The sequence below is a fragment of the Periophthalmus magnuspinnatus genome, chromosome 11 (assembly GCF_009829125.3).
Source record: "Periophthalmus magnuspinnatus isolate fPerMag1 chromosome 11, fPerMag1.2.pri, whole genome shotgun sequence".
Classification (NCBI taxonomy): domain Eukaryota; kingdom Metazoa; phylum Chordata; class Actinopteri; order Gobiiformes; family Gobiidae; genus Periophthalmus; species Periophthalmus magnuspinnatus.
In genome coordinates this window covers 22,141,967-22,158,520 of record NC_047136.2, presented here as the reverse complement: position 1 = coordinate 22,158,520, position 16,554 = coordinate 22,141,967, and the positions used below count along the sequence as shown (strand labels likewise).

Sequence of the window (16,554 nt, the reverse complement as noted above, 5' to 3'; positions counted from 1 at the left end):
AACCAGGACCAAACCAAAACTAAATCAGGCCCAAACCAGCACCAGGACCAACCAGAACTAAACCAGGACCAAATCAGGACCAAACCAGGACCAAACCAGTTCCAGCCAAGTGCTCTAAATTCTGCTGTATCCTAAAAATACCATTGTATTTTGCATATCCTTGAGAATGTTTGTGTTTGTAAAATTTTTTTCACATTCACGTCTGTTGTAACGATTGTACTTTAGGTCTTTTTTATTATCGGCTTGTGTTTTGCCTAGAGCTGTGCAATTAATCCAAATCATTATTGTGATTTCAATTATTCAGCGCAATTAAAAACATTCTAATCAAAAACACAATTAATGAACTCATACCATCCAAAACCTGGAGCAAAGCCACTTTCCTAATCTTCATAGGCTTTAAAACAAAACAGCATCAACAAAAACGAATAACATATAGTAGGTCTGTTTGTAACAATAAATGCTGGCAGTATCCATGAGTTTCAGAATAATGAATAATTAAGGGCAGTTTCTATAGCGATTAACAATTTAAAACAAAGTATAATTTATTTTGAATAGGAAAAATCCCCAAAGTGTCATAGAAGTAATTATTTGTTATAACCGTGATGACAATTATGAGCCAAATAATTGTGTAAAGTGTATATATAAATGGACATAGCTAACCTGCTAGCCGCCACATTTCAAATAGAAGTGAGCATGGACGCGCTCTGGCTCCAATTCACTTTCAGACTTGTCATTACAGTCCATGGTTACACATATTTTTGCCCATTATTCTGTTGAAACCATTTGCGTATAGTTAAACATTTTGAAACATATCGCCACAGAGAAATATTGCAAAAAACGGAAATATTGAAACAACTTTATACCACTGACACAATAACAGTAATGCAAGATAATCCCAGTGAGGCATTTTTAAATAAACAGTATCATTAAGAGACCTGAGCTGCAACAAATAAACAGCAGAATGTTCTAGTAATTAGCCATAGAAGCCAGTTACTCAACCTTATACAGCTCGATCTTGTAGTATTACAACAAATACACCCCAAATCTGCCCAAAGAAATTGTACACATGATAAATATTGAGCCCTAAATACACTGTTCCATCCTTCATATACTGAACGTTAAGTCGATATAGTGATCATCATGACAGGCCTGCTCACAGTCCCATACAGCGTTGTACAGTCCACAGTCTTACCTGCTGCTGTGACTTGGTCCTTGAGCTGAGAACAGAGAGAGCACATTTGAATCACTCACATAAACAGTACTCATGATCAGCTTTTGTAACGGACTTATAAATAGACACAAGTGCAAAATCAAATGTCATTTCCATAAGTCTCCCACTCAGATTTCACGGGCTATCATTCCTACATTATCTTACAGAGATGACCATGTTTGGTTTGTGATTATAGACGTCTAAATCGATATGTAAAACTGTGGTATATTTCAACAAGGAGAGGTGAGGAATGTTCAGGGGGTCCATCAAGTGTGTTTACGATTTCAGATAAGTATTACAAAGACAGGTGATAAGATATACACCTCTATATGGGCATCATTAGTGGCACGAAGCACATCAAGACTGGATTTCTTGCCATGTTCGCTGTAGCATAGTCTAATCGGTGGTTCAATCGCATCTGTTATCTTTGGCTTTAGTCCATAATTTGTTTTGTAGTTTCGTTGAGTCTGTGTGTTTGATTTCGTCGCAATAAACCATAATACGCAGTGTGGCTTCTCTTGAGGAAGAGCCATTTCTTAGGGGTTCATTCAAAAGGACGCCTCTTTAATCAAACAGACATACAAAAATGCAACGTTATTCAAAACTTTTACAAGCACTGAGTACACCAGAAGTGATTTTATGGACACTATGCATATTGAACCTTTTGGGACTTAGCTTATCTGTTTATATTTTAGCTTTTTCTCAAATCTTAAGGCTATTTGACATGTTTAAAATGCGCTTTTTCAAACTGAATCATGAGTTAAATGACTTCAAATCATAAATCGCTTGAAACTGGATTCACAGGATACTCGATAATTATGAGCTGTTAACCATGTTCCCTCATTATTAGTACTTACACGCAGTTATATTTTCATTCATGCACGTTTGAGTATTCCTTTATTGTCCTGCATTTGAGGCTTTAGTGGTCGGCGAATTTCTGTTTTCACCTACCCCTATCCTCACCCTCTGCTTGGCACTTACATCTGAAAAATTTGGACTCTGGGTTTTTACACAAATGTTCAAAAATGAGTTGGCGCAGCAGCACAGAGCAGCGGAGTCCTGAAGGTTTGAATAGGAAGCCGACGGGCCGGTTTCCATTAGGTCGTTTTAGATGAATATAGTTTAAAATGAACATCTTCGCGTATAGATCAGGGTGTAAATGCCATGCGTGTTTGAACTAGGGCACAGCTGTGGTGGAGGGTGAATGTGCCGCGCCTTTAGTTCGCCATGGAAACGGCAGATGCTCCATATGTGAGAGGCAACCTGAGAGCGAGCGATGGGGGGCAGGAAGACCACCGGCTGGGCAGAGCGAAAGGGGACGGGGGGGTGGTGTGGAGAGAGCAACCAGGAACTGTTAATGTGTCTAACTAGCATGCAAAATGAACCTTTTATGAAATCCCAGCTCATATTCCATAGTTTTTTTTTCTTTCAACTTATCCTCTTTTACTAGTATCCTATTTTAAGAACTGTAAGAAATTCTTGGTCAACTGAAGACGTGTCCTACTGATTTAAAGTTTGGGTCAGATACACCTGTCTCCGCGTATCTGACCGAAACTGCACTCACAAGACTACACCTGCAGGGGGAGTTCATGCAAAAAAAAATAAAATTATGCAGAAAAAAGTACTAGGAAACACAATGTATTTATGTAAAACAGACTAAAACTGCCTTTCTGCTTATAAATACCAAAAAATCCTTCAGCTAACTCACTCATGAACTCCCATATAAATCCTTATAAGCTAAATACAATGTTTAATAGAGTAATAATAATTGTTTTTTGGTCTTTTCTTTGTAATATAAGACTTGAGATAACTATGTAAAGGTAGCCTATTTACAAGCCTGAATGTATTAATATAATTGGTTCACGAGCTTTATAGAGACAGGCTGCTGGATGTTTTTTAAATGTGCACCATGGTAGAATCTAAATTTGGAATTATATTGTAAATTTAATCGAAATTGAAATATTTGAGAAATTGCCTACGTAATAATTTTGTTCCCAAATGGTGTATTCCTGGAGTTTTTCGTCTAAATCAGACTAAGAGTTTATAGCGCAGTTCCATCCTGTGTTGTTCCTGTGCATGTCCACTCAGATGTGATCAGTGAAGAGGAGATAATGAGGAAGCATAGATACATGACATTTGTGATGCGTTCACTGCCCCTTTGAAAAACACACTGTCACGATCGTGTTTTATAATGATGTGAAGTGAACTAAATACGGTATACGAGGTCCTACGTATTAGAAGGATTCGAAGAAAGATGAGACACTGGCCTTAAATGACCTGCGTGAACATAACATTCGTAGTTACATTTTAAGACTGTAGAAAATGTATAAACCATAGGCTGTATAAAGAAGTGGACTAAGTGAGTGTGACATCACCCATGGTGTTCAGCTCCAGTCAAATGAAGCTCATCGAGGCTCGAGCAGTTATGAGGGAGACAGAGTCAATGGAGCCGAAGCGCGCCCATGGTCACTTCCTGTTTGGAACGCGACTGCTAACAGGTTAGCTATGTCCATTTATATATACAGTCTATGGTATAAACTCTTCCCTCTCATTTATGTTCAAAACTAGCTGTTTCATTTGAAAACATAGTAAAATTGTGTATTATGAAAACTATGAGGAAGACTGTACATTATGGGTGATATTAAGAAATCATCATTAACCAACTGAAACATTGAGCTGTATAAATAAACTTGACTTGAATTGAAAAATACTAACATGACTTTGTGAAGCAGGGACGGGATTATCAAAAAGTATAAAGATTAAATTCAGGTTTTTCTCTGTTTTTGTAGTAGGAATATTGAGTCCAATTTACAGGTGCAAAAAGATGTTAAATAAGTCTTTGTGAAGGGTTTGAGGAGACAGCTCTGTGCTTCATTTTGTTGTTCATTTTCTGGTCTTTTGGTGGACTGCTCAAATATGGCCTTTGGTAAAAAAAAAAGAACATGATCTTTTAATCACATATTTATTTGCTCAGGTAAAAATTAATTCCACGGCCTTTATTTTTGTCCTTGGTTCAGACGTGCAGAGAGTGGGAAGAGCAAGTCCACAGTCAAAGTGTTCTGGGTCAAACGAGGAGGGATTTATTCTGAACTGATATTATAAACAGTGTGATAAATCACTGGGGCCGTTACAAACTTGGTCCAAACAAATGTGCAGAAATAAAAATTCGAGAGACTAAAGCAACATTGAGATTTAGAGGCTTATTTTCATGGGAGTCCTGACTCCATAAACACAGAGAAGAGAGAACATGCACAGTCCTGGAGCTAAACTCGGGACCTGAGGCGCTAAACACTGCTCTGAAAATACATAATAGTAATAAGGATGAGATTGTACGATAGTTTTGTCTTCTTTGTTTCCATTGGTTAACGATGTTTTTCTGAGTATCCTAATATCAGCGGTACTTTACGTTCTTCACCCATAACCTCCTTGGTTGTAGCACTAGCAGCTGCAGAATAGTTTTATTGTGTTTTTGGCATGTTTTATTATGTTTTTAGTGTGTTTTATCCTGTTTTATTGTCTTTAAGTGTGTTTTTAGCATATTTTCAGCATGTTTTAGTATTTGTAGCATGTTTTTAGCATATTTTGAGTGTGTTTTAATGTATTTTTAGCATGTTTATAGCATATTTTGAGCAAGTTTTAGTGTGTTTTTAGCGTGTTTTTAGTACATTTTGAGAGCATTTTAACATATTTTTAGCATATTTTGAGAGCATATTAGCATGCTGTTTTAGCATATTTTGAGATTGTTTTAGTGTGTTTTTAACATATTTTTGGCATGTTTGTGTTTTTAGCCTGTTTTATCGTGTTTAAGTGTGTTTTTATCATATTTTCAGCATGTTTTAGTGTGTTTTCAGCATGTTTTTATCACATTTTGAGCGTGTTTAGCATGTTTTAGCATGTTTTTAGCGTGTGTAGTTATCTCTCTCGCGGTGCCTGGAAAGCTGCAGTGTTCCTTCATGTGTTCTGTCTCTTAATGATGACATCTGTGGAGCCGAGCAGAGCCTGGAGGAAGAGGAGGATGTGCACTGCTCTGTGAAGACTGCTCCCCTCTTCCTTTCACTCTCTCCCTCTTTCCCTTCTACCTATTTCTCATCTCTCATCCTCATCTCGGCGATCTTTCATTCATCTCTCCCCTCCTCTCCCCCACATATCCCTCCATCCCCCTCTCACTCCCATTCCTTCCTCTATCTCTCTCACCTCTTCTCTCTTACTCCATGCACGCTCATTCCCCCTTTCCTCTTCCCCTCCTTTTTTCTCTCCCAATCACCCTGTTTTCTCCCCCCCCCCCTTCCCCCCCACCCTCTCTCTTTCTCCCTCTACACTCTCACCTCTTCTCTTCCATCTCCACCTTCTCCTCACTCTCTGTCTCCATCATCTGCACCCCTTCTCTCTCTTTCCCCTCTTTCTCCCTCCTATCCCCCTCTCCCCTCTCTTTTTCCTCCTCTTCCTCCTCTTTCTCTCTGCCTCCTGCCGTGATGAGTCCATATTCAGGTTACTGTGGTTCAGGAAACACTGCTGAACCAGAACATCCTGTCCTCAGCCCAGTCACATCTCATCAAGTCCCATGAAGAGGGTTAGGCCCGGGTTTAATCTCCTCTTTCCTCCTCTTCCTCCTCCTCTTTCACCTATTTGTCTCTCTTCCTCCTCTTCATCTTCTTCCTCTCTCCCCTCTTCTCCCTCTTCATTTCTATAATCCGGTCCCTTCTCTTCCTCCTTTCTTACTGCTTCCTCTACCTTCTCTCTTCCCTCTTCCTCTCTTTCCTCCTTACCCTCTCTCTCCTCCTCCTCCTCTTCCCTTCTTCCTCTCTCTGTTACTCTCACTCCTCCTTTTCCTGTCTTTCCTACTCCCTCTCGCCTCTTCCTCCTCTTCCTCTCTCTCCTTCTCTCTCTCTTCCTCCTCTTCTCCTCTTCCTCTTTCTTCCTCCTCCTCTTCTCCCTCTTCCTCCTTCCCCTCATCTCCTCTCTCCTCTTCCCTCTCTTCCTCTCTCTCCTCCTCTTCCTGTTTTTCCTACTCTCTCTCTCTCCTCTTCTTCCTCTCTTCTCCCTCCTCCTCCTCCTCTCTCTGTTCCTCCTCTTCCTCTCTCTCTCTTCCTCCTCTTCCTCTCTTCTCCCTCCTCCTCCTCTCTCTGTTCCTCCTCTTCCTCTCTCTCTCTTCCTCCTCTTCCTCTCCCTCTTCCTCCTTCCCATCATCTTCTCTCTCCTCTTCCCTCTCTTCCTCTCTCTCCTCCTCTTCCTATTTTTCCTACTCTCTCTCTCCTCTTCTCCCTCTCTTCTCCCTCCTCCTCCTCTCTCTGTTCCTCCTCTTCCTCTCCCTCTTCCTCCTCTTCCTCTTCCTCCTTCCCCTCATCTTCTCTCTCCTCTTCCCCCTCTTCCTTTCTCTCCTGCTCTCTCCTCCCTCCTCTCCCCTCCTCTTCCTCACAGGGTCTCAGGTCCAGAGCTGTACAGATGCTGTTTGTGAGCGTCAGGTTGGAGTCTTGAGGGAGCGTTTGGTTCCTTTTGGAGCATCTCTTCTGGGTTTATGGGGCAGCGTGTGTCGTGTGTGTGTCGTGTGTGTGTGTCGTGTGTGTGTGTGTGTGTCATGTGTGTGGTCATATGTTCTGTAGACTGTGTGTGGAGCATGTATATATAAATGGACATAGCTAACCTGTTCCAGATAAGTGAGCATGGGCACTTCTGGCTCCATCCGCTCTGGCTGGTCATCTCTCTCTCTGTAACTGCTACTGTCAGGCTCGTCATTTTCATCTTAAAATGTTCATATTAACCCGCTGTACATGATTCTGGTGTTTTTATTTCACTATTGTGTCCGTAAAACAAGAAATTAACATCAATAACAGACAAATCAGACAACCTCTTTCTCCGAGGTCACTCCCGCTAGCGTTAGCAACAGGATTGATTGACAACGTTGCTAAGTGCCAACTCCCTGCTTAAACCAATGGTGTGGACACCTTCAACAACCTCGCTCCAGATTGGCTCTTTGGTTGCTATGAAACGCAAAGTCAGAATTCCTAATATAGATAGAGCATTTTTAGGTTTGTAGATGTAGACAGACTAATAATAGTGTTACTCAAACATGTGTGAATGAAACAAAACACAACTCTGTTTTTGAGGAGGTAACAACATTAGAACACGGTTTAAAGATCGCAAGAGTCCGTTTTGTTTAATATGGGATCTTTAAATTATATCATACGCTGCTAAAGATGTTGCTAAAGACTCCAGACTGTGTGAAGAAGTGTGTCCAGTTCATGCTTCTGTCTAAAGTATGAGTAATCTGATTAACATTAACACAATATAATATAAAAGTCCATCATCACCATATTTTGTTGAATAATTAGACAAGTTTACAATGCAATCTATTTTTATGAGAAACCTCATATGCCAGTCTTACATAATGGCAATTTAAAAGTTTATTATAAGTATGATAATATTCCAGTGTTATGTATCAGTAGGTTCTGTGGAGGAGCTCTTTCAGTCAGAGTCTGCAGGAGGTGGAGCTCAGAGCCCCGAGGAGATGTGCTCCCTGGGTCTTTGTTGTGACAGAGACTTGAGCTGCTGCCTCTCTAGATCTCTGCCCCTCTCTCTCTCTCTATCTGCCTGTTTCTCTCTCAGTCTTTTCTTGCTTTCTATCTCTCCCCTGTCTCTCTTACTATCGCTCTCCAGGGATGAGCTGCTATGGATTTTTAGAGCCGATACAATATCTAATATTTGACCTGCTGTTGTGATTAATAACTGATATTTACCAATATCGAAATTTTAGCGATACTGGAACCGATATATCACCCATTCCTACTTTCTATTATCATATCTCTTTCTTCTTTTCTCTGTCTGCCCCATTTCTCCTTTTTCGTTCATGGCCTCTTTCTCTCTTCATTTCTGCCTTTCCCTGTGTATTCTGTCTCTATCTCTAACTTTTGTTCTCTCTCCGCCTCATCCCTCTCTTCTGTCTCTCCTTCCCCCTCTCTCCTTCTCCCTATCTGTCTCTCCTCTGTCTTTCCCGTTCCTCTCTCTAGTTTTTCTCCCTATGTTTTCTTCCCCCCATTGTCTAATCTGTCTTATTCTCCCTCTCTCTCTTTGTCTCCCCCTTCATTTGCTCCCTCCCTCTCTCCCTCTGTGTCTCTTCCCCCTTCATTCTGTCTCTCCTCTCCCACACTGCCTTTTTCTCCCTGTCCCCTCTCTCTCTCTCTTTGTCTCTCCCCTCATGTCTTATCTGTATTAGTAACTCTCCCCTCTCTCTTTCAACTTTCCCCCTTCATTCTCTCTCTCTCTCTCTCTCCCCCTCTCTCTCTAACTCCCTCTGTCCCTCCCTCTCTCCTCTCTCGCTCGTGTTTTTCCTTCTGTCACTTCTCCATATGTCCGCTCTCATCTCTCTCCTATAGTGTAACACATTTCAGCGCTCCATCTCCTTCCTGTGTACCTCCATTTCTGCTGCCAAATCACTGGAGCCACAAACTCTTTTTTTCAGACTTGGGCCGCCGCCAATTTTCCTCTTCTGAATGTATGGGATTTTCATAGATGAATATTCTTAAGAAAATCTAAAATTAAACAAAATAATTTATATCAGTGACAAGCTAGGTAGGGCTGTCAGAAGTATCATTTGACATAGACTAGTATACACCACCACATGGAACACTATGAACCTACTGGGCACTGAGGGATTACGCAGATATAAGGCCACATGGGAATAGAAAAGAAAGTACTACCATTAAAAAATAGAAAATCACATTCTAACTGTTTTTATTATCACGTGTTCATCCTCAGTATTAAGTATCGAGTCTATTCCTTAGCATCAAAGTCAATTTTGAACTGATAGTATTGTCAAAACACTTGTAGGGTTTGGAGGTTCAAACTGAGAAGTGTACTCCTTCCTTCTGTACCTATTTCTGTATTAATTATTATCTAAAATGACAACACAGATTCATAATGTTCATTCAGTTCTATTTAACAGTACTTACATTAATAAAATTGTACTTTTTAATAATGAGGGTGGTAACAGTCATGCTCTCGCATCCAGGACCCTCCAGACGTCAAAACAAAATGATTTAAATTTTGTTCCAGTTTTTGATTTTTGCACGGAACATTTGATTTCATAATGTTGGTTACTAGACAAATATTTGACATTGTGAATTATAGTAGTTTAAGACTTTTACTGTTGTTCGGTTCTGGTCGTGAATAATCGTAAAATTATGATGTTTCATTTCACTAGAGCTTTAGTCCTTTAGCTGTATTGTCGATTATTCGGTTGATGGAGTCTTAGTTGATTTAGGTCATAAGGTCTCAAAAAGGAAAGTGAATGAGTGAATTAGCTGTACAGTTTGTATTTTATATGTACAAAGTCAGATTAAACTCAAAATTCACAAGCTTTATCTGTCTTTATATACATTGTTTCCTCGTACTTTTGTCTGCATAAATGTTGTTTTTGAATGACCTCCCCCTGCAGGTGTAGTCTTGTGAGTGCAGTTTGGGTCAGATACATAGCTCCTTATTGGTTTTGAAAGCTTAGGCCACACCCCCTTTTTAGTTAACTGATCGTGAGCACATGTCTTTATATTGTCTCTATCTAAATGCCCCAAAGTGCCGAATGTGAGACTGAATGGTTGTCTGTCTGTCTCTCTATTGATACTTTGCAGTGACGTCATGCTGGGGGTGTTCTGCCTGTGTGCCTATGGTGGAATGCTTAGCACTATGTTACCAATCCACGCAATTAGCATTTACTATGAAAAAAGATAATCTGAAACAGAAGAAAATGGATTTAAACACATTTTCAGAATCCTGCGGTCAACACGAGCGTCCATGGTCATGTTTAGATGTTTAATTTTTCACGGTGAGAGTGACTAACTGAAAAACTGTTGGATAATGCTAGCTAGCTTGTCAATGTAATGTTATTTGAGAGAGATTTGTTTAACAGCACAATTCAGATCACATGTTGTAGTTCTTTTAAGTCAGTTTTCTGCTCAGATTGTGTTAAAACAAAGCTCAGATTAAAGTCTAACTTGAGTAACAGAGCTTCAGACAGAGCAGTGCCTACAGTTAGGATCACCTTCCAAGAAAAGTTGATGACATCAGCTGCAAAGTATCAATAACTAGTTTTAGTCAGTATAGATTTGAACATATTGTCTAAACATGTATTTTTCTGTTTTGTGTTGCAGTGTGGACCCAGTTAGCTACTGAGCAAGTTGAAAACAGAAGGTGGATCTCGTCTGGTCTAAAGCCGTACTTCCTGGATCTTTTCTGTTGGACTACAAACTGTGGCTTCTCATATTCACCCCCTCCCCTTTTTCTATAAGACTTGAATCCTTCTGAAACCATTTTTCTGACCAAAACCAGGTGCCAAACCAACTGTGTCAAAAGCAGAAGCAAAAAATCTTTTTTATAAAACCATCACAACCCATTTAGCTTTAGTAACTATTATATATACACATTACTTCCTAGTTTAACGTAAAACACTCACATTTAGGGAGCGTAGACGTTTATATCCATTGTCTTGCTAATCTTGATGCTAAAAGTGGAGAGACAACCAGTGCATTATTGGTTCAAAGTGCTTTATAGACATTTCCAGACCTATAGCCTACCGAGTGTCTAGCTGGCCGCCCTCCTTTGCCGCTGCTAATGCTAACTGCTAAGGACAAACGCTAAAGCTAATCGCTAGGCTAACCGCTAACTCTCCAGATCTCTGCGCTGTGATAACCTCCTTACACTTCTCCTATTTTCTCTTCCAGTTGTTTTGTTTCTTCCATGAATGTGGCTAACGTTAACGCCACAGCGAACAAGCAGAATAGCCCCTTTATCTAACATCACTGACCTCTTTAATGTTACTCTTCCTTTGAATCTATTACGAACATGCAATTTCAACCTAAATGTAGGCCGAAATCATAACCGAAAGCCATACCTAACACCAGCCATATTTTTCACATTCAAAACCCGCCAAACGAAGTGATCTTTTATACATTGGTGCACTACATATTCAGGGAGTCGATGTAGATACCAAGAAAGGGACTTTTTGAAATTTGAAGTTTCATGTGAACTTAAGGTGGTTGTTGACTTTCTGTACTGTCTTGTATAGATTTGCTTTGACGAATGAATCCGGATATTTTCATGCGTTCCTTGTGGGTAGAATCGCGCTGCCCTGCTAGGATAGGGCCCAAACCTACTTTCGTTTTATTTTGTTGGGCTAAACTGAACTCAGAGCAAAGACACTCGCGTAAGGGCATTGAACGCACATAGAAAGAGAAGCTAGCTGCAAGTTTTCATAGCTTTTTAGCGTGATTCGCGACTGCCTTTTTGCGTTGTAAACTCTTAATATTTCCACTATCGCTACTATCTTTTATACAAACCAAAACTGCAAGCATATTACCTTTATTAATTTGTTGGATTTTAAGCTTGTGCCAAATTGTAGACGTACTTCCTTAGCTTGTCGTTAGCTTGTTTACTCGACAAAGCTGCCATTTTGAACCCGCTAGTGCTGTTTACGATTACCATTAGCTTACAATTTAAAAAAAAACAAATAAAAAAATAAAATACCGACATTAAGACATTCACTAGAAGTTTACATTTAAATGTTTACAGACTGAGACCATTTAGCAGTTTCACGCATGAATCGTAACTCGTGTGCCATAGAAAACTCTGAAAAACCTCTTTGTAGAGAATAGGAGGCGTTTACACATAACTAACTTCATCTGTTTACACTAGATCCAATTATTCACTGCCGGAGGTGATGACGACTTTGGCCAGTAGAGTGACAGTTGAACCGTGCCAAAACCAATCATAAAATATTATAAAGGAAAACATACGCTGCCACACTCAAAACCCTTTATTTTCAAACAGGCATTTTTCCTAGGGCCTAAATAACACAACCTCACTGTTTCTTAAGCTGCTAACGCAAAGGAGAGAGTTTACAGACGATTTGAGAAGCCACACTGAAAAAAACCCATTGCCTGAACCCTTTGCACCCTTCGTATTGTGAAGATTTTATTCACTGACTGGAGTTTTCATAAAGAGATATTTTTACGACTTGGATAAAGACTCTTGTTTGTGAAAGAAGATGGAGGACAAATTAGGGATGCTCTGCTTGTCCCTCTTCATCTCGTCCTGCCTGGCAGTCTCCACGGTAACCCTCTCCACGGAGCGCCGCAACGCTGAGACTCAAAAGGGCGTAAGTAACGTTTTGGGGAAATTTGAGTTATATATAGATATAAATGAAAGCTTATAATGAGGCTGTGATGAATGCATAGATTTGTCCAAGGCCAAAAGGACAGAAGAGCTACAAAGTCGACTTAGAAACAGACCACAGACTGAAAAAACTGAAGATTTGAAATTGAAATTAATTAACACGTTTGGAAAATTTGAGCCATCAAATTAAAGCAGATTATGAGCTCTGAGCACTGCCAAAATATCACAAAAATATTAATTTGAGCTGATAAAGAAACCAACTTTACATAAAACTGTTTGGGGTTTGAAGATTCTTTAGTACATGCTTATTTAAAGTTGCATTATGTAACTTTTCTGGTGCTTATTCTTGTTTTCATGGTGATATTATTACTTTTCCTGAGTGCCTCCACATTAAACTTCTCTATCTCCATGGAGACAAGCAGGTGACTCCATCAGACTAAGTTACAGGTCAGATCTGTGTAAATGTTACCTCGCTCATGCATGTTTTTTTTTAAATATAATAATTTAGTAAAGAAAAAACGGGTACATTTATTCATAGCAATCCAATACATCTCCATGGAGACAAGCAGGTAACGAATCCCCCACAGAAATGTTACATACTGCACCTTCATAAAGTCAGTGTAATGGCTTCATTAATATCTCCCTTTTTCATTCTCAGGCCTCGAACCCTAAACTGAGCTCTACGCTGTACCTGCTGACCGGTCAAAAGCCCCCCCTCCTACCCCCGCCCGCCGGGCCAAAGGTCGCCCCTAAAAAGGCAGAGGTGGAGGACGGAGATGAACCAGTCGTGGCAGAGCTACCCCCGAAGCCCCTCCCACAGACCATGCTCCCCAGGAACATGACCGCCGCTGATGCCCTCAAGCCGCCACTAGGGGCCGCTCAAGTCGCCCCACCTCCAAGACAGCTGGTGGACGTGGATGTGTGCACGTAAGAACATTCATACATTATCATTCTCAGGAAAAAGAGACCAAGCTGTTTTGTATAGAGCTCAAAATACTCTCCCACCTGCTGATGTCATTAGGTGGTGTCCTCTTTCATGATTTTAATGATCGCAATTAGCAAATCACAAGTGTGAACTTTGAATGGAACACTACTATTAAAACACACCCTGATGGCTCTGAGCGCTCTCATGAGTCTTATGGCTCTTATGACGCTTATGGCTCTTATGGCTCTGATGGCTCTCATGGCTCTTATGGCTCTCACGGCTCTTATGGCTCTCACGGCTCTCATGACTATGATGGCTCTGATGGCTCTGATGGCTCTCATGGCTCTCACGGCTCTCATGACTATGATGGCTCTGATGGCTCTCATGGCTCTGATGGCTCTCATGGCTCTGATGGCTCTCATGGCTCTTATGGCTCTCACGGCTCTCACGGCTCTCATGACTATGATGGCTCTGATGACTCTCATGGTTCTGATGGCTCTTTTGGCTCTCATGGCTCTGATGGCTCTCATGGCTCTTATGGCTCTTATGGCTCTTATGGCTCTCACGGCTCTCACGGCTCTCATGACTATCATGACTATGATGGCTCTGATGACTCTCATGGTTCTGATGGCTCTCATGGCTCTCATGGCTCTTATGGCTCTTATGGCTCTCAAGGCTCTCACGGCTCTCATGACTATGATGGCTCTGATGACTCTCATGGTTCTGATGGCTCTTTTGGCTCTCATGGCTCTCATGACTATGATGGCTGTGTGGCTCTGAGTTTGCTGGGAGCGCTGCATACTGAGATCTCAGAGATGCTGGCTGTTTGGTGAGAGGCGTCTGGCTGTTGCTTAGTAACACTCTTGGTCTCGGGATGTTTGTGTCGGTGTCAGCACTTGGACTACAAGAGCCCCTCGTTCTCATGGAAACAATACTCCGATCAAACTGCAGCCAATCGCACGCTCTCATGTACATATGCATCCTCACACTGACAGATGCACCGGGCTAGAGGCATTTCAGTTCCATCAACTCGTTTTAGACACATTTTAAACTGGACCTATTCTCATCTATTTAAAAAACTAAGATAATGAGTATGCTCCTTAACAAGCCCCCTTTTATGTAGATAAAAATGAACTAGTGTTGGCACAGGACTAAAATTTTGAGATGAGAGTTGTTTTGCTTATAGAGTATTACAGTATCTTATATTTGTTCTGATCAAGCCTATTCTAAAACTATACAGTGTTTTTGTGTGTGTTTTTGTCAGTATCAGTGCCTGAGTATCTAGTTTCAGTATAGTCGTAGTATACATAAACTTGTTAGACAATCTGCTGCGTTTATGGTCAGCAGACATAGGTGTTATTGGCCACGACAGCTTAGAGTGAAATGGGGGCAGAGAGGGTGGAGACATTCGGCAAACATTCAAAGGCAGGGGCCTTTGAATGCTGTGGTGGTAACGGTCACATATGAAGGTTGGCATGATCTGGGGGTTGTTAGATAACTTCAAAGATACAATTTTAAAATTCTGACACCGGATCGGAAACACAGTTCTTTTGATGTCATCTGAAATCTTTGAACTGACTTCAAGCAAACATTATGATATTATTGTCCTCCTCAGGGGGTATTTTGACGTGATGGGGCACTTCGACAGCACCTTTAACTGCTCCAGGGGCAGTTACATTTACTGCTGTGGCACGTGCCACTACCGCTTCTGCTGCGAGCACCAGAGGGACCGCCTGGACCAGGACTCCTGCAACAACTACAACTCCCCCGTGTGGATCGAACAGCAAGGTGCAGCCACACAACCCGCCGGCCAGAGCCCCGACCCGGACTTTGAGACGCTCCAACAACAGAGCTCCAGGTACAGGAGCGGTCATAGATGGGATACATTTACTCAAGTATTTTACGTGTTATTTGTACCTTTATTTCATCAAATATCGCACAGGTGTTTATTAGAGTGCACCCACAGTAGACCAGCTGAGCCCGCCAAAGTACGGAAAGCATCTAGAGTCTGCTACAATGGTCTAGTGTGAGTGTAAATGATCTGTACCGGTCTCCTGAGCCCTGCTGTGTGTTTACCTAAAAACAGGCAAAGTGGGCAAGGCAAGGCCTTGTATAGCAGTAGTAGTAATTTTGTTTGTTGATTTAAGTACTATAATTTGGAGTATGTAGTTCTAACACATTCTTCTGTTTGTGTTGTCGTAAACAGTACGGCGTATGTGATCGGAGGAGTGATCTCGTTCACTCTGGTGGTGGCTGTGGGAGTTAGGATCGCCTTCAGTAAAGTCGCCCGAAGACCCAGAAACAGGGACATCAACATGCCCAGGTCAGACTGACTGCATTTAACGTCATTTGGGTTCATTCGGCTGTCAATATTTTAAAACTGCTGATATTTCCTTATAGTCATAATGCACAGTGTTTCTATCTTGATATCTCATTTTATTAAAAAAAACACCATCATGTTTCAGCCTTACTGGGCCTTCATCCTGGCATAGATATTAAAAGAGCAAAATGGCTGCCAGGCCTCTTTTATACTGACAGGTCACATGATGAAAACAAAGATACAGAGTAAACTTCAAGATAATTACAGACAGTACAAACTTCATCATATTTAGAGCCACGGTAAAATAAAGGTGGTGATATTAAACATTGCAAAAAATCACAGAAATATCACACACACACAAATGCGTCTACAAACCGTGTCTTGGTATGTTGTGATGTGTCGTGGTATGTCTTGGCATGTCGTGATTTGTCTAGGTATGTTGTTGCATGTCTTGCCATGTCGTGATATACCGCTGTATGTCGTGATGTGTCTTTGTATGTAATAGTATGTCATGGTTTATCGTGGTATGTCTTGGTGTGTCATGGTATGTCTTTGTATGCTATAGTATGTCATGGTATGTTGTGGTATTTCTTGGTATGTCTTTGTATGTTGTAGTATGTCGTGGTATGTCATGGTATGTCTTGATATACCTCTGTGTGTCGTGATATGTCTTTGTATGTTGTAGTATGTCATGGTATGTCTTGGTATGACGTGGTATGTCATGGTATGTCTTATTGCCACTTGTCACTACTGTATATGACTGGTCACTATGTTTGTCTGTCCTGGATAAAAAATAAAAATAAAAATAAAAACTTTATAAAAAAGAAGACAAGACATTAAATTCATACCGTTACAAAAAATGTATAAAATCCAGGTCATGGTTTAGGCCTGGATATTCTGGAGCTCTTCTTTCACTTCTTCTATGGCAAATTCTGCATC

The 16,554-nt window shown here is 40.9% G+C and overlaps 1 protein-coding gene across 1 annotated transcript in view; it reads left to right on the top strand.

Annotated features, from left to right (window-relative positions):
* The window catches only part of shisa7b (shisa family member 7), a 52,279-nt gene that overhangs the window by 19,166 nt on the left and 16,559 nt on the right, over positions 1–16,554 (top strand). The window contains exons 2-5 of the mRNA XM_033975278.2: positions 10,351–12,353; positions 13,029–13,297; positions 14,911–15,153; positions 15,502–15,618. Coding sequence (XP_033831169.1) covers positions 12,243–12,353; positions 13,029–13,297; positions 14,911–15,153; positions 15,502–15,618 — 740 coding nt within the window. The 5' untranslated portion in view covers positions 10,351–12,242. The remainder of the gene's footprint in view (positions 1–10,350; positions 12,354–13,028; positions 13,298–14,910; positions 15,154–15,501; positions 15,619–16,554) is intronic.